This window comes from Sorex fumeus, unplaced genomic scaffold, assembly GCF_029834395.1.
Source record: "Sorex fumeus unplaced genomic scaffold, SorFum_2.1 ptg000007l, whole genome shotgun sequence".
NCBI classification, from domain to species: Eukaryota; Metazoa; Chordata; class Mammalia; order Eulipotyphla; family Soricidae; genus Sorex; species Sorex fumeus.
The window spans coordinates 6289788-6310576 of NW_026606064.1; the positions used below are offsets into that span (position 1 = coordinate 6289788).

General features: G+C 40.3%; 2 protein-coding genes across 2 annotated transcripts; both read right to left on the minus strand.

Moving 5' to 3' along the window:
* Nucleotides 1-5127: 5127 nt before the first annotated feature.
* LOC130041335 (olfactory receptor 4C15-like) lies at nt 5128-8147 on the minus strand. The gene is made up of 2 exons (XM_056133427.1): nt 8134-8147; nt 5128-6049 (listed from the first exon to the last, which is right to left on the minus strand). Exons 1-2 carry the CDS (start codon nt 8145-8147, stop codon nt 5128-5130), a joined length of 936 nt encoding a protein of 311 aa, XP_055989402.1.
* Nucleotides 8148-16798: 8651 nt separating this feature from the next.
* LOC130041151 (olfactory receptor 4C15-like) lies at nt 16799-17734 on the minus strand. The gene has a single exon (XM_056133191.1). The coding sequence runs from the start codon at nt 17732-17734 to the stop codon at nt 16799-16801; it is 936 nt and encodes a 311-aa protein (XP_055989166.1).
* Nucleotides 17735-20789: the final 3055 nt, after the last annotated feature.

A 20789-nucleotide genomic window follows, 5' to 3' on the forward strand; every position in this document is an offset into this window, starting at 1 on the left:
AGAACATCTAGAGCTAAACAAAATGATGCTCAGAAGACCATATGGTGCCAGGTGTTAAACACAGTCAGGAGCATGCCAGCCCTGTGCACAACCAAGAATAATAATAAACAATTTTTCACATGCCTATTAGTCATATATACACATATATTTATGTATACATATACACATATGTATATATATGCATATATATTTTTATGATTAACTATCTGTTTAAATTCTCTTTCAATATTTCATGTTTGTTTGCATTTTGGTTTACATTTTTCGAGATCTTTTATTTTTCCCTTTTTTCTTTTTATTTATTTATTGAATCACTGTGGGAAAGGTTACAAAGCTTTCAGGTTTATGTCTCAGTCATGCAAATATCAAACACATTTCCCTTTACCAATACTTATTTTTTACCATGAAGAACCCCAATAAAACCCCACCCCCCACCCCTCCCTGTCCCTGTGAGGCAGATGAATTCTAGTTAACACTCTATCTGCTTTGATTAGATTCATTGTTTCAATAAAAGATTCACCACTATTTTTTAGAGTTTACCCCCCCCCCAAATCAGACATGCTGAAAAAGCATTGTGAAGTGATTTGCTTTCTACAGCTGGGTTCAAGAATTAAATGTTGGTTTTGGATTTCTGCTATTTTACCTATTGACCCTGGAGATATTTCTACTGAAAGTCAGATAGTTAAGAAATTGGTTTCTGTGTTCTGGAGTCGTGGCCGTGCTGGAGAGCCGCTCGCGGGGGGCAACCGGTGGCCTCGGTAGGGCGTGAAGGGCGGAGCGAAATGCCCCCCCTTCCCATGAGGTTTTAGTCGCCCCCACACTCCCGGCTCATACCTGCTGTCCACAAGGCTCCCATGTGGCCGCCATCTTTCTTTCCAGAGAGGAGAGGGTGAATGGGCAACACCCTTTCCCCTCTGGCAGACTTGATGGCCTGGATCAACACATAGTCCGTTCACTTTTCTGCTCCAAGCTGCTGGGTTCTGCATTAAGTCCTTGTGCTTCTGGGGCCATGGCCGTGCTGGAGAGCCGCTCGCGGGAGGCGACTGGTGACCTCGGTAGGGCGTGAAGGACGGACCGGAACGCCCCCCGACCCATGATGTTTTAGTCGCCCCCACTCCCCGGGCTCATACCTGCTGTCCACAAGGCTCCCATGTGGCCGCCATCTTTCTTTCCAGAGGGAGGAGGGCGGAAGGGAGCAACACCCTTTCCCCTCTGGGCAGAAATGATTGCCTGGATTAACGCATAGTCCTTTCACTTTTCTGCTCCAAGCTGCTGGGTTCTGCATTAGGTCATTGTGCTTCTGGGGCTGTGGCCGTGCTGGAGAGCCGCTCGTGGGGGCAACTGGTGGCCTTGGTAGGGCGTGAAGGGCGGTCTGAAACGCCCCCCTTCCCATGAGGTTTTAGTCGCCCCAACACTCCCGGCTCATACCTGCTGTCCACAAGGCTCCCAAGTGGCCGCCATCTTTCTTTCCAGAGAGGAGAGGACGAATGGGGCAACACCCTTTCCCCTCCGGCAGACTTGATGGCCTGGATCAACGCATAGTCCGTTCACTTTTCTGCTCCAAGCTGCTGGGTTCTGCATTAAGTCCTTGTGCTTCTGGGGCCGTGGCTGTGCTGGAGAGCCGCTCGTGGGGGGCGACTGGTGACCTCGGTAGGGCGTGAAGGACGGACCAGAACGCCCCCCTTCCCATGAGGTTCTAGTCGCCCCCACACCCCCGGCTCATACCTGCTGTCCACAAGACTCCCATGTGGCCACCATCTTTCTTTCCAGAGGGAGGAGGGCGGAAGGGAGCAACACCCTTTCCCCTCTGGGAAGAAATGATTGCCTGGATTAACGCATAGTCCTTTCACTTTTCTGCTCCAAGCTGCTGGGTTCTGCATTAAGTCCTTGTGCTTCTGGGGCTGTGGCCGTGCTGGAGAGCCGCTCATGGGGGGCAACTGGTGACCTCGGTAGGGCGTGAAGGACGGACCGGAACGCCCCCCTTCCCATGAGGTTTTAGTCGCCCCCCACACCCCCGGCTCATACCTGCTATCCACAAGGCTCCCATGCGGCCGCCATCCTTCTTTCCAGAGAAGAGAGGGCGAATGGGGCAACACCCTTTCCCCTCCGGCAGATTTGATGGCCTGGATTAACGCATAGTCCTTTCACTTTTCTGCTACAAGCTACTGGGTTCTGCATTAAGTCCTTGTGCTTTTGGGACTGTGGCCGTGCTGGGGAGCCGCTCGTGGGGGGCAACTGGTGACCTCGGTAGGGCGTGAAGGACGGACCGGAACGCCCCCCATCTCGTGAGGTTTTAGTCGCCCCCTCACCCCCGGCTCATACCTGCTATCCACAAGGCTCCCATGCGGCCGCCATCCTTCTTTCCAGAGAAGAGAGGGCGAATTGGGCAACACCCTTTCCCCCCTGGGCAGAAATGATGGCCTGGGTTAACGCATCGTCCATTCACTTTTCTGCTCCAAGCTGCTGGGTTCTGCATTAAGTCCTTGTGTTTCTGGGGCTGTGGCCGTGCTCCAAACTTAACTCTGATTTTCAGGGAGAAAGATTGGGTGGTTTACTTCTCATTGATCACTTTGTATATAGAGAAATGTCGCGCGGCCGCTTACGGTTTTGAGAAAAAGTCCTCGTTCCCGCATACTCGAGCTGTGTTTGTAGAGGCTTCTGGTCACCGGGGTTCCATCTGGGGGAGGCGGGATGCGGCACCTACTCCATCTGGAACTTGCCGGTGATCTCGGCTCTTTTTGGAACCTGTTTTTTTTTTTTTTTCCCTCCGGTATATGTGGTTCCCGCACCCTCCATGTGGTCCTTCTCTTAGACTGAACGCTTCAAAGATGGCGCTGGGGGGCGGGCTGTGAGCGTGACTTCCGGAATCAGAGGTTACCTGGGAGGTGTAGTCTGGCAGATTTGAGAAAAAGTACTCGTTCCCGCATACTCGAGCTGTGTTTGTAGAGGCTTCTGGTCACCGGTGTTCCATCTGGGGGAGGCGCATTTTTCGAGATCTTTATCTATATTGGAAATCAGTCTATATTAGATGTATTTATGCAAGAAATTCTCCTGTTCAGTAAACTGTCTTTATCTTAGCTGTGGTATCTTTTTCAGCGATGAAACTTTCTAGCATGATGCAGTCACATTGGTTTGTGCTTTTTTTTACTTTCCATTGTGGATGACTTCTTTGAGACTCCTTAGAGATCAATGTTCCTGGAGAATTCTTCTCTTACCCTATAGATTTTATTGATTCAGGTCTGATTTATCAAAGTCTTTAATTCACTTTCAGTGATGAATTTTATATGCTGTAAGAAAGCAGGTCTTTTTTCGTGTGTGTGTGTGTTTTGTCTTTGCCTTTTGGCCACACTTGGTGGTGCTCAAGGATTAGTATCGGCTTTTCTATTGGAGGTCACCACTGGAGGTGACTTTGGGTCATATGTAATGCTGGGAGTCTAACCCGGGTGACTCATGAAAGGCAAGTGCTCTACTTGCTCTACTATAGCCCTAGCCCCCAAATTGTCTTTCTTTGTTTACAGAATGTGGTCTGAATTCTGCCAATGACCATGCTGTGGTGCACATTCCCAGAGACAGAGATAGAACATCTCTTGGTTGGAACCAAGCTTTTCACCAGGACAAGATACCAGGAGCACAAGTGACTGAGCCTGGGCAGATGTACAAGCAGTGACTCCTCTGTTAAATGAAAGGGGGCAGAAAAGCTGAAGTGGCAGTTCAAGCTGGGAGTGCAGAAAAAGACACAATTTAGTGTTTTGTTTTGTTTTTTTAGTATCAACAAATTCCGTAGTCAACCCTTCTTCTTCTCCCTCATACCTCATACAGAATTCCAAACAACCAAGCTTGTGGAGACAAAAAGGAAAACTGAGGATGGATTATCAGTGAATCTGCTGTGGAACAAGTCAAAAATCAACCAGGCCACTTGTGTCACACAGCATTTCCCTACCATCTGTCTGCATGATGTTGGAACTACCAGTAGTCCAGACTGTCATGAGTGATTCCAGGATAGAGAAAATCCAAAACTTCCCCTTCCCAAAATTTGGTTTCAATACCAGACATCCCATACGGGTGCAAGAGAGAGGAAAAACTACAGAGAGAAGCAGAGAACTAAGCTCTAGCAGCTGCTCCAATGGAAAGCAAGTTTGAAACTACCATCCACCCTACCAAGTCCACAGGTTTTGCATGTATTCCAATGCAAGCAAACTTTGGACTAGAGATCAGATCTTTCCAGACTCTGGAATATTAGACTGCTGCTATTCCCCTAGTTATGCAGTTAGGAGCTAGGATATGCATCAACTTCATGAATGCTTGGTCAACTTAGGTTGCAGGGCACTTCTCAGTTCTCCAGCACCACAGTTGTGGGCCTAGACATGAACGCTGGGTGGCAGCACTGAGGACCATGTCATCAAGCTTTCAGTTGATCTAAAAAACCAGTGACTGCAAATTCCCCCAGAAGCCCTGTCTGTGGCAGGGCACTGCACACAGGACGCTGCATACATCTGAGTGGGCTAATGATACAAGATTTACACAGTACTCACAAAACAAACCACTACATAAAAAATGGGTATAAGAGAAGAATCCAGTCTTATATGTGGAAGTAAATCAGTAAGGGGATTAAAGTGATTCCTAGCCTTAAGAGTCCACCTGTAGAACTGAGTTTGCTAAGAGCAGATGTGGGCAGGATGAAGAGAAGAACCTAAAACGGTGCAGAGGGATGCTGGGTCTGGTGTTGGGTGGGGACTGGCTTTCTAGAAGATTATCATTATAATAATGTAAAAATCTTTGCCAACATAATATATATCCCATAATAAGTAACAATCACTAACATGTATTTCTCTTATTTTTATCATTGGATTCTGCATAAGAATATAAATGAACTCTTCATGTTTGTTTATATATAATATAAATTGACTATATAATATAAGTCACTAAAAGTGACTTAATAAATATAAGTGACTATAATATAAGTTGATTTTCAGGATATCTAGGAGAGTTAGTAGTTAAAAATGCATTTCTTGAAACTTTTCATTTCTATTGGATTAGTGAGTTCTGTTACATAGTCCTTCCACATAAAATTTTCTTCAAACATAGTATACTTTTTCAAATTTAATGTCATTTTTTTCAATCTCTAGGGCTTTATTTTTCAACAGAAACAACCATTACTTTATTCCACAGTTTTCTCATGGCATTTTTCATTTCCTTATTCCTGAAAGTGTAAATCAAGGGATTGAGTAAAGGAGTTAGCACTGTGTAGAATATCTCCACTATTTTGTCAAAGGAGAAAGAAGTTGGAGGCCTTGCATACTCGAATATGCATGGGACAAAGAACAAAACCACTACAGCAATGTGAGATCCACAGGTGGAGAGGGCTTTCCTCTGTCCTTCAGTGCTGTGGTTTCTCAGGGAGAACAGGATGACCCCATAGGACACAAGTAGCAAAGAGAAGATTAATATGCAAATGAGCCCACTGTTGGCCACCACCAAAAGGCCAAAGACATAAGTATCAGTGCAGGCAAGCTTCAATAAGGGGTATAAGTCACACAAAAAGTGATCAATGACATTGGGACCACAGAATGGCAGTCTGAAAGTAAAGAGAATTTGGATAATGGAATGCAGAAAGCCCCCTGTCCACGCTACTCCAATCAGAATGCCACAGAGTCTTGAGTTCATGATGGTAGTGTAGTGCAAGGGTTTGCAGATGGCCACATACCGGTCGAAGGCCATGGCTGTGAGGACAATCACCTCTGTCCCAGACAGGAAGTGGCCAGCAAAGAGCTGGGTCATGCAGCCGCCAAAGGAGATGGTTTTCTTCTTATAGAGAGAATCTACAATAATTTTAGGAGTATTAACCGAAGAGAAGCATGCATCCAGGAATGACAGGAAGGCCAGAAAGAAGTACATCGGGGAACCCAATAGAGTTGGACTGTTGAGGATGGTTGCCACTATCAGCAAGTTCCCACAGACAGTTGCTATGTAAATCAGCAGAAATACAACAAAGACAATTTTCTGAACAAGTGGATTCTCTGTAAGTCCCAGGAGGACAAACTCAGTTACAAAGCTTTGGTTTTGCATAGTTTCCCAGGAAATGCTCAGAGTGACCACACTGAGCATTAGAATCTGCAATTATAAGAAGGAAAACGTCATATCAGACCAGTTTGCAGTTTGTTATCATGGGTATTTATATGACTGTTTATTTACCAATACTACACATTTTATAATACTATACATTTTCTTTCACCATTGAAATTATGAGAGCAGAATTTTATCAAAGGTCATAGTGTCAGATCAAGAAAAAATGGACTTACTAATTCATAAAATAGTGCAAGATAACTAGGACTTCTGCAGAGGAGCAACCCTACATATGATAAGATTAGAAAGTACCTTTATCTTGATAAGGAAGTACCTTTATCTTGATTTCCAGCCCGTATCACTTATTTACCAGAGTCCATTGTTAGCAAAGTTTATTTTAGCCACATCCTAATTTTGATAAATGGAGTATAATAATTGATTAGTCAAGGTAGGCAGCAACTATTAAAATAGGAATTATATACATAAGAAACCTGGTCTGGAGTTGCCTTATCTAAAATGGAAAAGAAAAAGTTTCAGAGGCACTTAAAAAAACTCAGAGGAATCCCCCAGTGTTTTCTGGAATAGTTTAAACATATGCTTTTAAGTTTAATTATTGACACTTTATAAAAGAGAACTATTTAAAAATATGTAGTTAAAAACTTGTATGAAAGATGTAATGTATATGCATGTGTTGAATATTTTTATTCATTAATTTAAAAATTTAGAATTCTATAAAAATTAATTGCTGGTGAGTGCTGTCATTGTTTCTAAATTAAATAATGTCATAAAACAATTGATGAAGCTCTCATGGCTGATAAACAGCTTCTCTTCGGTCTTTTTGTTTCTTTGTTTATTTCTGTGGGCTAGAGCGATATCACAACGGGTAGGGCATTTGCCTTCACGTGGCCGACATGGTCGACCTGAGTTCGGTTCCTCCACCCCTTTCAGAGACCCCAGTAAGCTACCCAGAGTATCTCGCCTGCACAGCAAAGCCTGGCAAGCTACTCGTGACATATTCGATATGCCAAACAAAGTTAGAAGTCTCACCATGTTACTGGCCAAACTCAAGCAAATCGATGAACAATGGAAGGACAGTGACCGTGACAGTTTATTTCTGTAGAAATCTTTTCTTTAAAGGATAAATTCAGACAAATGACATGCTTATTTGAAATTTAAACACAAGTCCTCTCTTTCAACACTCAGTTTTCCAGTAGATCAACTCAGAAGGGAACATGGATTCAATCTAAGCAAGAAACTCAGAACAGGGGTTATTTTCCTCTATTTGAGCCACAAACAGAGGTGAAAGATACAACTGCCAAAACTACATAGTATTGGGTAGAACAATACATTCACTCTAGCTGGAATCTTGAGGCTTTATTAATTACTTGCTAATTATTTATAAACTGTTGCGAGTTGGATTTAGTATAAGCACTACAGTGTATCTATTTTAAATTTATCTGGCTTTTTTCCCAAAGTACAGATGTTCAGATATAGAGGAACTCTATGTTTCACAGAACTATGACAAGAATGATTTCCAATTATTTTTCAATTGGAAAAATTAAATTTTGACTTATATTATAATTCCCTTACCAATAGTGGATATTTTCTTTCACTTAAAGTCAGCCTTACTCATAAACCTTTTTCCATTCTTTATCCAGAAAACTACTAAAGCTTTCCATTTGTTCACAGTGTATCTCTTGCTCATTTATTTAATTATTTCAGTAATTGAATTCTTCATTATTTGACTGAATCCCAATCATGAACAGCTTTGTAACGTTGCATCTTACCATTATTCAATTTAAAAAATAGAGAAAATGTGTTCTTAGTGATGATGGTAAAGGTAAAGGCCCTCCCGTTGATCGTCGATTTGCTCGAGCGGGCCCAGTAACGTCTCCATTGGAGACTTTGTTGTTACTGTGTCTGGCATATCGAATACTCTCGGTAGTTTGCCGGGCTCTCCGAGAGGGGCGGAGGAATCGAACTCGGGTCGGCCATGTTGGCCGCTTGTAAGGCGAACGCCCTACCGCTGTGCTATCGCTCCAACCCAGTGATGATGAAATTTGAAAAATATACTTCTTTATCTCCATCTCTACCATTTTGATGAGTGTATTGCCTTTATTTTCTTTTTTGATTACTGTATTACCTTTATTTTCTGTTTTTCTATAGAGTTAGCTCATTTTCAGAGTGAAATAAAGACATAACCACTAACATGGAAAAAAGCTCAGCAACCTCGCCATTTACAGAGACCTAAACAACTCTGAGACACATATATAAAGCAGAGAAAATAAAATGGATTTATTTCTATTTGAAAGACTCAACTTTGTGACTCATATCACTCTCACATATAATTTTCAGGTAAAGCATTGTCCAATTTCCTAAGTCTTTTGTGAAAAAATAAATTGTTTTATTCTATATAACAAATCAGTGAATGATGAGCTCATTTGAATCAAAGTTATTCTACATTAGTATTCTTATATATCCTCAGAAATCTAAAATACCAGAGAGGAAGGAGATTTTTTCAAAACATCTCATAGATGTGTTAGAAAGAAGTGTCAATGGAGATTTATATAAAATGTTGAATATGCTTCACTTTAATTTTTAATTAAGCAGAAAAATTAAAAAGTAAAGAAAAATGTTTTTTGAAATAACAAGTATTTCAATAATTCCAAAAAAAGTTTTCTTTCAAAGACTAATATTTATTGAAGTGTCTTTAATGTGTCTCATTCTATCTTATTGATAATAAACATATAATTTTATATGATTTCAAACCCACTGAGCTTGAAAATGTTATATAGACTATAAACATGAAGAACAATAGTATGGAAAGTTTCTTACTGGTCCTAAGTGCACAGTTGAGTGGTAGACTTGTAGATTGTCTTAAACTCAAAGGCTAGATTACACCATCCATAGTTTTAAGTTTTACATTACGAAATCCTTCCTTGTCACTACTACTGTCACTATCCTCCCGTTGTTCATCGATTTGCTCGAGCGGGCCCAGTAGCATCTACATTGTGACAATTGTTACTGTGTTTGAGCATATCCAATACGTCATGGGGAACTTGCCAGGCTTTGCCGTGTGGGCGAGATACTCTCAGTAGCTTGCCAGGCTCTCCAAGAGGGTCAGAGGAATCGAACTCAGGTTGGCTGAGTGCAAGGCAAATGCCTGCCTGCTGTACTATCACTCAAGCCCAAGTCCTTCTTTAAAAATACAAAAGTGAAAAGTATAGATCTTACCATACATTTGTTTGTTGAAGGAGCTGGGGATGTTAAACATTTACTCTCCGATAGAAATGTGTATTGAGAGACAGGCCAACAAATGAAGGCTGTTCCCAAGTCTTATTTCTACACCAAAGAGAAAGAGGGACAGCATCTCTGGTTGATGATGCCAAGAATGTTCCTTGCTGTTTGTGCAGCACTGACTTGAACACAGTTTGGGGAAGGAGAGAATAAGAAAGCAAAATTTCCTTCTTCACTGATTTCCCAGTGGAATTGAAGTAGGACCCTATAGAGACATAGGAAGCTATAGAGTAGTCTCTCAGTTGCCCCCAGGGTTATGAATTTCCCAGTAGTATGATTTTCTAAGAATGTGAACTTGGCTTGGTTTTCTCAAGTGTTTGAAAACCATTTACATCCCTGACCAATTAGAGTTATTTTTATATGATATTTTAATATTGGCTCCTGGGTTTGTATTTGAAAGTGCTCTACTTTACTTTAGAAATAGAGTATTAGGTGTCTAGGAGTATAATATAGTCTTTCAGTAGGAACTGATGAAACTTCTCTATATTTATAGAAATGCCAAGGCAGAGTTCTGGGAAAGACCAGCATCAAGCGGTTATGTAGAAGATAGATATTAGTGTACTAATCCATTCTTATTGAAGAATAATAAACATTATCAATAATGACATAAGATATATAGATTAATTGAAAATTCTCTGTTGTTCCTGGTTCCTGATTTTGACAGATAGATAACTCAAACGAGTTGTCAAACTGATAGAAGTACCTTAATTTCAATTTTCTAAATAACTTGGAGCAAGTTCTTATATCCATTTATCTAAAATTTTATGTGATATAGCACAAACAAATCATCTTGGCTATAAGGGACACATCCTGGAGTAGCTGATATATGACAAATATGTCTCAGGAGTAAAACTTCAACAACTAATTCTTACAAGAAATCATATTAAGTATCTTTAACATTACCTTAATTCTTTGCTCTCTAGTTATTTCTTTCTGATTAAAAAAAAGTAGAATAATGCAAAAATGTCAGTTGACTGTGCAGGATAGATAACATAGTAATCAAGTAATTTCTGTAATAATAGGGGAATGAAGTTAAATGGAAGCCGTTTGCAAAGGAGATCCTGATTCAAGTCTATCTAATTCTCCCAGTTCTTCCTTTTAGGACATTTGTTTTTTATGGTTTTTTTTCTTTAATTATTAGATATTTTGGGATTCTATATTCAAACCACATATTATTAAAATTTCCCTTTGTGTTTTTCTATTTAATGTTTTTTTGCTTTTGTTTTTTTTTCTCTGTGGGTCACATCCATCCGGTGATGCACAGGGGTTACTCCTGGATCTGCACTCAGGAATAACCCCTGGTGGTGCTCAGTGGACCCTATGGGATGCTGGGAATTGAACCCTGGTTGACTGCGTGCAAGGCCTACACTCTACCAGGTGTGCTATTGCTCTAGCCCCTCTATTTAATGTTTTTATGTATGCAACTCTTGAGTTTATTTCTGGTCGTCTGACTTGATTCTCAGATTGGGGAAGTTTTTAAGCTATTATTTATCCCAGCAAAGCTTTTCCCCAATGCTCTTTGCATTCCTTCTGGACTCCTATCATTCTATTGTCATTTTTATTTAAACAGTCCAGTGGCCCTTCATATTTTATTCACATTGCTGAATTCCTTTTTTGTCTTCTTCTGTTCTTTCTAGGTGGCTCATTCATCTTCTACTCAGGCACAATGATTAATTTCTAAGCATCTGGCATTCTGTTACTTAATCTCTCCATTGTATGCTTTCATGAATTGAATGTGCTCTTCAATTCATTTATTTTTAATTAAAGATTTCTCCTACTTTCTATTTCCTCAATGAGGACTCTAACTAGTGTTTTTCTCAATTCAGTTTCTATAAGAAAAAATGGATAAATTTTTAAAAAATATACATTTTCTGAGTCAGGACAAAGAGTGTTTTATTGCACTTGCCTTACATGAAGCCAGTCTAGGTTTGATCCCCATCATTTTGTCTGGTCCCCTGATGCCCTGAGGAGTGATACTTGAGCACAAAGTTAGAAATAAGTCCTGTGTTCAACCATGTGTAAACTAGAAGCATCATCAGCATCAGCATCTTCATCATCAGCATCTTCATCATCATTCATATTATAAATTATATTAAATATTATATATAATATGTATTATATAAATACTACATATAATATAATACATATAGACATTATAAATTCATAAAATTCACATCACTACTAATACCTTTGGGATAATTAAGTAACCTGATTCAATATGAAAATTAAAGCTATAAGAAAAACATCTCCCAATATACAAATATTTTCATAGTTATTGACTAGTTCTGCCCAAATTCAGAGAACTCATTAACTATACTTCTCAAGGTCCTCATAAAATTGAAGAAGGATTAATCCCTCCTTATAATTCAATGAGGTCAATATTGTCAAAATATCAAAATCATACAGAAACATTACTAAATGAATATTACACATCAAAAACTGGATAACAATAGATGGAAAGATCTTCCACAAAGTGAATAGATTTTACTAAAATATTTAAAGGATTTCAAGAGCAAGTGTGAGTTATCACACAATATAGAGAGGTTCAGTATATATGGTTGATAAATGTTATATAGCATTTAGTACAAGGAAATATATGTCCTATGCGTCAATTGAGCAATTGGGTCCTTTCCAGGAACTGAGGACTTAGAGCTTCTCAGACTCTACAATGCTGGGAATTATCCCTGCTGGGAATTAACCTCACCTATGGTGCTTGGGAATTGACTGGGAAGTACCCACTGTTTCAAAGAACATCTAGAGCTAAACCAAATGATGCTCAGAAGACCATATGGTGCCCAGTGTTGAACACAGTCAGGAGCATGCCAGCCCTGTGGCCAGCCCAGCATAATAATGAATAATTTTCAATATGCCTATTAGTCATATATACATATATGTATGTATATATATACACATGTGTATGTACATGTGTATATATATATTTTATGATGAACTGTCTGTTTAAATTCTCTTTCAATATTTCATGTTTGCTTCCTTTTTGGTTTATGTATTATGAGTTCTTAATCTATATTGGAAATCAATCTATATTAGATGTTTATATGAGAGAAAATATTCTCCTGTTCAGTAAACTGTCTTTATCTTAGCTGTTATATCTTTTTCAGCGATGAAACTTTCTAGCTTGGTGCAGCCACATTGGATTGTGCTTTTTTTTTTAACTTTTCATTGTGGCTGACTCCTTTAAGACTCCTTAGAGATCAATATTCATGGAGAATTCTTCTCCAACCCAATAGATTTTATTGATTCAGGTCTGATTTATCAAAGTCTTTAATTCACTTTCAGTGATGAATTTTATATGCTGTAAGAAAGCAGGTCTTTTTTCGTGTGTGTGTGTGTGTGTGTGTGTGTGTGTGTGTTTTGTCTTTGCCTTTTGGCCACACTTGGTGATAGATAGAACATCTCTTGGTTGGAACCAAGCTTTTCACCAGGACAAGATACAGAATTCCAAACAAACAAGTTTGTGGAGACAAAAAGGAAAACTGAGAATGGATTATCATTGAATCTGCTGTGGAACAAGTCAAAAATCAACCCGGCCACTTGTGTCATACAGTATTTCCCTACCATCTGTCTGCATGATGTTGAGAACTACCAGAAGTCCAGACTGCCATGAGTGTATCCAGAGTAGAGAGAGGAAAAACTACAGAGAGAAGCAGAGAACTAAGCTCTAGCAGCTGCTCCAATGGAAAGCAAGTTTGAAACTACCATCCACCCTACCAAGTCCACAGGTTTTGCATGTATTCTTTGGACTAGAGATCAGGTTTTTCCAGACTCTGGAACATTAGACTGCTGATATTGCCCTGGTTATGCAGACAGGAGCCAGGATATGCAGCACCTTCATGAGTGCTTGATCAGCTTGCTTGCAGGGCACTTCTTAGTTCTCCAGCACCCCAGCTGTGGGCCTAGACATGAATACTGGGTGGCAGCGCTGAGAAGCATGTCCTCAAGATTTCGGCTGATCCCAGAAACCAGGGGCAGCAAATTCCCCCAGAAGCCCTGTCTGTGGTAGGGCACTGCACATAGGATCCTGCATATATCTGAATTGGCTAATGATACAAGGTTTACACAGCACTCACAAAAAAAAAAAAAAAAAACACAGCTCCATAAAAAAAGAGGATAAGAGAACAATGCAGCTCTTATATGTGGAAGTAAAACAGTAAGGGGATTAAAATATGATCACTGATTCCTGGCCTTAAGAGTCCACCTGTAGAACTGTGTTTGCTACATACATACATCTGAGTGGGCTAATGATACAAGATTTACACAGTACTCACAAAACAAAAAACTACAGATATTTACAGCATTCAGCCAAAGAGAAGGACAACATGGAGGGCGGGATCCACAGATCCCGAAGGAAAAAAAAAAAAAACAGGTTCCAAAAAGAGCTGAGATCATCGGGAAGCCCCAGATGGGGTAGGTACCGCATCCCGCCTCCCCCAGATGGAACCCCGGTGACCAGAAGCCTCTACAACCACAGCTCGAGTATGCGGAAACTAGGACTTTTCCTCAAAACCGCGCGGCCGCTTACGCGGCCGTGCGACATCTCTCTACATACAAAGTGATCCATATATACAAAGTAAACCACCCAACGTTTCTCTCTGAAAATCACAGTTAAGTTTGGAGCACGGCCACAGCCCCAGAAACACAAGGACTTAATGCATAACCCAGCAGCTTGGAGCAGAAAAGTGAAAGGACTATGTGTTAATCCAGGCCATCAAGTCTGCCAGAGCGGAAAGGGGATTGCCCCATTCGCTCTCTCTTCTCTGGAAAGAAGGATGGCGGCCGCATGGGAGCCTTGTGGACAGCAGGTATGAGCCGGGGGTGTGGGGGCGACTAAAACCTCGTGGGAAGGGGGGCGTTCCGGTCCGTCCTTCACGCCCTACAAAGGTCACCAGTTGCCCCCCGCGGGCGGCTCTCCAGCACGGCCACGGCCCCAGAAGCACAAGGACTTAATGCAGAACCCAGCAGCTTGGAGCAGAAAAGTGAATGGACTATGCGTTAATCCAGGCCATCATATCTGCCCGGAGGGGAAAGGATGTTGGTCCCTTCCAACCTCCTCCCTCTGGAAAGAAAGATGGCGGCCACATGGGAGCCTTGTGGACAGCAGGTATGAGCCGGGGCTGTGGGGGCAACTAAAACCTCATGGGAAGGGGGGCGTTCCGGTCAGTCCTTCATGCCCTACCGAGGTCACCAGTTGCCCCCCGCAAGCGGCTCTCCAGCACGGCCACGGCCCCAGAAACACAAGGACTTAATGCAGAACCCGACAGCTTGGAGCAGAAAAGTGAACGGACTATGCGTTGATCCAGGCCATCAGGTCTGTCCTGAGGGGAAAGGGTGTTGCCCCAGTTGCCTTCTCCTCTCTGGAAAGAAAGATGGCGGATGCATGGGAGCCTTGTGGACAGCAGGTATGAGCCGGGGGAGTGGGGACGACTAAAACCTCATGGGAAGGGGGGGCATTTTGGTCCGCCCTTCACGCCCTACCGAGGTCACCAGTTGCCCCCCCATGAGCAGATCTCCAGCACGGCCACAGCCCCAGAAGCACAAGGAGTTAATGCAGAACCCAGCAGCTTGGAGCAGAAAAGTGAAAGGACTATGCGTTAATCCAGGCCATCAAGTCTGCCAGAGGGGAAGGGGTGTTGCCCCATTCGTCCTCTCCTCTCTGGAAAGAAAGATGGCGGCCACATGGGAGCCTTGTGGACAGCAGGCATGTGCTGGGGGAGTGGGGGCGACTAAAACCTCATGGGAAGGGGGGCGTTCCAGTCCGTCCTTCACGTCCTACCAAGGTCACCAGTTGTCCCCCGCGAGCGGCTCTCCATCACGGCCATGTCCCCAGAAACACAAGGACTTAATGCAAAACCCGACAGCTTGGAGCAGAAAAGTGAACGGACTATGCGTTGATCCAGGCCATCAGGTCTGTCCGGAGGGGAAAGGGTGTTGCCCCAGTCGCCTTCTCCTCTCTGGAAAGAAAGATGGCGGCCGCATGGGAGCCTTGTGGACAGCAGGTATGAGCCGGGGTACTGGGGGCGACTAAAACCTCATGGGAAGGGGGGCGTTTCGGTCCGCCCTTCACGCCCTACCGAGGCCACCAATTGCCCCCCATGAGCGGCTCTCCAGCACGGCCACGTCTCCAGTGCACAGAAACCAATTTCTTAACTATCTGACTTTCAGTAGAAATACTTCCAGGGTCAATAAGTAAAATAGCAAAAATCCAAAACCAACATTTAATTCTTGAACCCAGCTGTAGAAAGCAAATCACTTCACAATGCTTTTTCAGCATGTCTGATTTGGGGGGGGGGTAAACTCTAAATAATAGTGGTGAATCTTTTATTGAACCAATGAATCTAATCAAAGCATATAGAGTGTTAACTAGAATTCATCTGCCCCACAGGGACTGGGAGGGGTGGGGGGTGGGGTTTTATTGGGGTTCTTCATGGTAAAAAATAAGTGTTGGTAAAGGGAAATGTGTTTGATATTTGCATGACTGAGACCTAAACCTGAAAGCTTTGTAACCTTTCCCAAGGTGATTCAATAAATAAAAAATAAATAAATAAAAAAAATTTAAAAAAAAACCACTACATAAAAAATGGGTATAAGAGAAGAATCCAGTCTTATATGTGGAAGTAAATCAGTAAGGGGATTAAAGTGGTTCCTAGCCTTAAGAGTCCACCTGTAGAACTGAGTTTGCTAAGAGCAGATGTGGGCAGGATGAAGAGGAGGGTCTAGAACGGTGCAGAGGGATGCTGAGTCTGGTGTTGGGTAGGGATTGGCTTTCTAAAAAATTATCATTATAATATTGTAAAAATACTTTGCCAACATAATATATAAACATCCCATAATACCAGCAATCATTAACATACATATCTCTTTTATTTTTTTATCATTCGATTCTACATAAGAATATAAATGAACTCTTCATGTTCATTTATATATAATATAAATTGACTATAATAATATAAATCACTAAAAGTGACTTGGCTGGAGCGATAGCACAGCAGTAGGGATTTGGCATTGCGCGGCTGGCCTGTCCGAGCCAGGTTCTATTCCTCAGCCCCTCTCAGAGAGCCCAGCAAGCTACCGAGAGTATCTTGCCTGCACAGCAAAGCCTGGCAAGCTACGCGTGACGTATTCGATATACCAAACACAGTAACAAGTCTCACAATGGAGATGTCACTGGGCCCGCTCGAGCAAATCGATGAACAATGAGGTGACAGTGGACAGTGGATAAGCGACTTAATATATATAAGTGACTATAATATAAGTTGATTATCAGGATTCCTAGGAGAGTTATGAGTGAAAATGTATTTCCTGAAATATTTCATCGTTTTTATTGGACTACTGAGTTCTGTTAAATAGTCCTTCCACATCAAATTTTCTTTCAAAATAGTTTACTTTTTCAAATTTAATATCATTTTTTTCAATTTCTAGGACTTTATTTTTCAACAGAAACAACCACTACTTTATTCCACAGTTTTTTCATGGCGTTTTTTACTTCCTTATTCCTGAAAGTGTAAATCAAGGGATTGAGTAAAGGAGTTAGCACTGTGTAGAATGTCTCCACTATTTTGTCAAAGGAGAAAGAAGTTGGAGGCCTTGCATACTCGAATATGCATGGGACAAAGAACAAAACCACTACAGCAATGTGAGATCCACAGGTGGAGAGGGCTTTCCTCTGTCCTTCAGTGCTGTGGTTTCTCAGGGAGAACAGGATGACCCCATAGGACACAAGTAGCAAAGAGAAGATTAATATGCAAATGAGCCCACTGTTGGCCACCACCAAAAGGCCAAAGACATAAGTATCAGTGCAGGCAAGCTTCAATAAGGGGTATAAGTCACACAAAAAGTGATCAATGACATTGGGACCACAGAATGGCAGTCGAAAAGTAAAGAGAATTTGGATAATGGAATGCAGAAAGCCCCCTGTCCACGCTACTCCAATCAGAATGCCACAGAGTCTTGAGTTCATGATGGTAGTGTAGTGCAAGGGTTTGCAGATGGCCACATACCGGTCAAAGGCCATGGCTGTGAGGACAATCACCTCTGTCCCAGATAGGAAGTGGCTAGCAAAGAGCTGAGTCATGCAGCCGCCAAAGGAGATGGTTTTCTTCTTATAGAGAGAATCTACAATAATTTTAGGGGTAATAACCGAAGAGAAGCATGCATCCAGGAATGACAGGAAGGCCAGAAAGAAGTACATCGGGGAACCCAATAGAGTTGGACTGTTGAGGATTGTCGCCACTATCAGCAAGTTCCCACAGACAGTTGCTATGTAGATCAGCAGAAATACAACAAAGACAATTTTCTGAACAAGTGGATTCTGTGTAAGTCCCAGGAGGACAAACTCAGTTACAAAGCTTTGGTTTTGCATAGTTTCCCAGGAAATGCTCAGAGTGACCACACTGAGCATTAGAATCTGCAATTATAAGAAGGAAAACGTCATATCAGACCAGTTTGCAGTTTGTTATCACGGGTATTTATATGACTGTTTATTTACTGATACTACACATTTTGTAATACTATACATTTTCTTTCACCATTGAAATTATGAGAGCATAATTTTATCAAAGGTCAGAGTGTCAGATCAAGAAAAAATGGACTTACTAATTCATAAAATAGTGCAAGATAACTAGGACTTCTTCAGAGGAGCAACCCAACATGTGATAAGATTAGGAAGTACCTTTATCTTGATAAGGAAATACCTTTATCTTGATTTCCAGCCTGTATCACTTATTTACCAGAGTCCATTGTTAGTAAATGTTTTTTTAGCCACATCCTAGTTTAGATGAATGGAGTACAATCATTGATTAGTCAAGATAGGCAGCACCTATTAAATAGGAATTATATACATAAGAAACCTGGTCTGGACTTGCCTTATCTAAAATGAAAAAGTAAAAGTTTCAGACGCACTTAAAAAAAACTCAGAGCAGTCCCCCAATATTTTCTGGAATAGTTTAAACACATGCTTTTAAGTTTAATTATTGACACTTTATAAAAGAGAACTATTTAAAATATGTAGCTATAAACATGTATGGAAGATGTAATATATATGCATGCATTGAATATTTTTATTCATATATTTTTACTACCAAATATTTATATTCATATATTTTTACTACCAAAACTACATAGTATGGGGTAGAACAATACATTCACTCTAGCTGGAATCTTGAGGCTTTATTAATTATTTGCTAATTATTTATAAAATGTTGCCAATTGGATTTAGTAGAAGCACTGAAGTGTATTTATTTCAAATTTATCTGGCTTTTTTCCAAAAGTACAGTTGTTCAGATATGGATGACCTCTATGTGTCAAAGAACTATGACAAGAAAGATTTCCAATTATTTTTCAATTGGAAAAATTAAATTTTGACTTATATTATAATTCCCTTACCAATAGTGGATATTTCCTTTCACTTAAAAGTCAGTCTTACTCATAAACCTTTTTCTTTTCTTTATCCAGAGTACTATAACTTTCCATTTGTTCACAGTATATCTCTTGCTCATTTTTTTAAACTATTTCAGTAATAGAGTTCTTCATTATTTGACTGAAACCCAATCATGAACAACTTGTTACTTTGTATCTTACCATGATTCAATTTAAAAAAATAGAGAAAATAATGTTCTTAGAGATGATAAAATTTGAAAAATATAGTTCTTTATCTCCACCTTTACCATTCTGTTGAGTACATTGCCTTTATTTTCTGAGTTAGCTCATTTTCAGAGTGAAACAAAGACATAAACCACTAACATGGAAAAAAGCTCAGCGACCTCGCCATTTACAGAGACCTAAACAACTCTGAGACACAAATATAAAGCAGAGAAAATAAAATGGATTTATTTCTATTTGAAAGACTCAACTTTGTGACTCATATCACTCTTTCACATAATTTTCAGGTAAAACATTATCCAATTCCATAGGTCTTTTGTGAAAAAATAAATTGTTTTATTCTATATAACAAATCAGTGAATGATGAGCTCATTTGAATCAAAGTTATTCTACATTAGTATTCTTATATATGCTCAGAAATCTAACATACCAGAGAGAAAGGAGATTTTTTTCAAAACATTGATAGATGTGTTAGAAAGACGTGTCAATGGAGATTTAGATAAAATGTTAAATATGCCTCACTTTAATTAATTTTTAATTAAGTAGAAGAATTAAAATGTAAAGAAAAATGTTTTCTGAAATAGCTAGTATTTTAATAATTACAACAAAACACTAATATTTATTGATTGTCTTTAATGTGTCTTATTCTATCTTACTGAAAATATACATATAATTTTATGTTATTTCAAACCCATTGAGCTTGAAAATGTTATAAAGACTATAAAACATGAAGAATCGTATGGAAAGTTTCTTACTGGTCCATAAATGCACAGTTGAGTGGTAGACATGTGATTGTCTTAAACCAAAGGCTGGATTCCGCCATACAAAGTTTTAAGTTTTACATTAAAAAGTCCTTCCTTAAAAGTACAAAAGTGAAAAGTATAAACCTTACCATATATCTGTTTGTTGAAGGATCTGGGGATGTTAAAGTTCTACTCTCTGGTAGAAATGTGTATTCAGAGACAGGCCAACAAATGAAGGCTGTTCCCAAGTCTTATTTCTACACCAAAGAGACAGAGAGAGAGCATCTCTGGTTGATGATGCCAAGAATGTTCCTTACTGCTTGTGCAGCAATGTCTTGAACACAGTTTGGGGAGGGAGAGAATAAGAAAGCAAAGTTGCCTTCTTCACTGATTTCCCAGTGGAATTGAAGTAGGAACCTATAGAGACATAGGAACCTATAGAGTTGTCTCTCAGTTGCCCCTAGGGTTACGAATTTCCCAGTAGTATGATTTTCTAAGAATGTGAACTTGGCTTGATTTTCTCAAGTGTTTGAAAACCACTTACATCCCTGACCAATTAGAGTTATTTTTTATATGATATTTTAAAATCGGCTCCTGGGTTTGTATTTGAAGGTGCTCCACTTCACTTTAGAAATAGAGTATTAGGTGTCTGGGAGTATAGTATAGTCTTTTTTGTAGGAACTGATGAAACTTCTCTATATTTATAGAGATGCCAAGGCTGAGTTCTGGGAAAGATCAGCATCAAGCTGTTATGTACAAGATGGATATTAGTGTACTAATCCATTCTTATTGAAGAATAATAAACATTATCAATAATGACATAAGATATATAGATTAATTGAAAATGCTCTGTTGTTCCTGGTTCCTGATTTTGACAGATGCAAAACTTAAGTGAGGTGTCAAACTGATAGAAGTACCTTAATTTCAATTTCCTAAATAATTTGGAGTATGTTGTTATATCCATTTGTTTAAAATTGTATGTGATGTGGCACAAACAAATCATTTGGGCTACAAGGGCCACATCCTGGAGTAGCTGATATATGACAAATATGACTCAGTAGTAGAATTTCAACA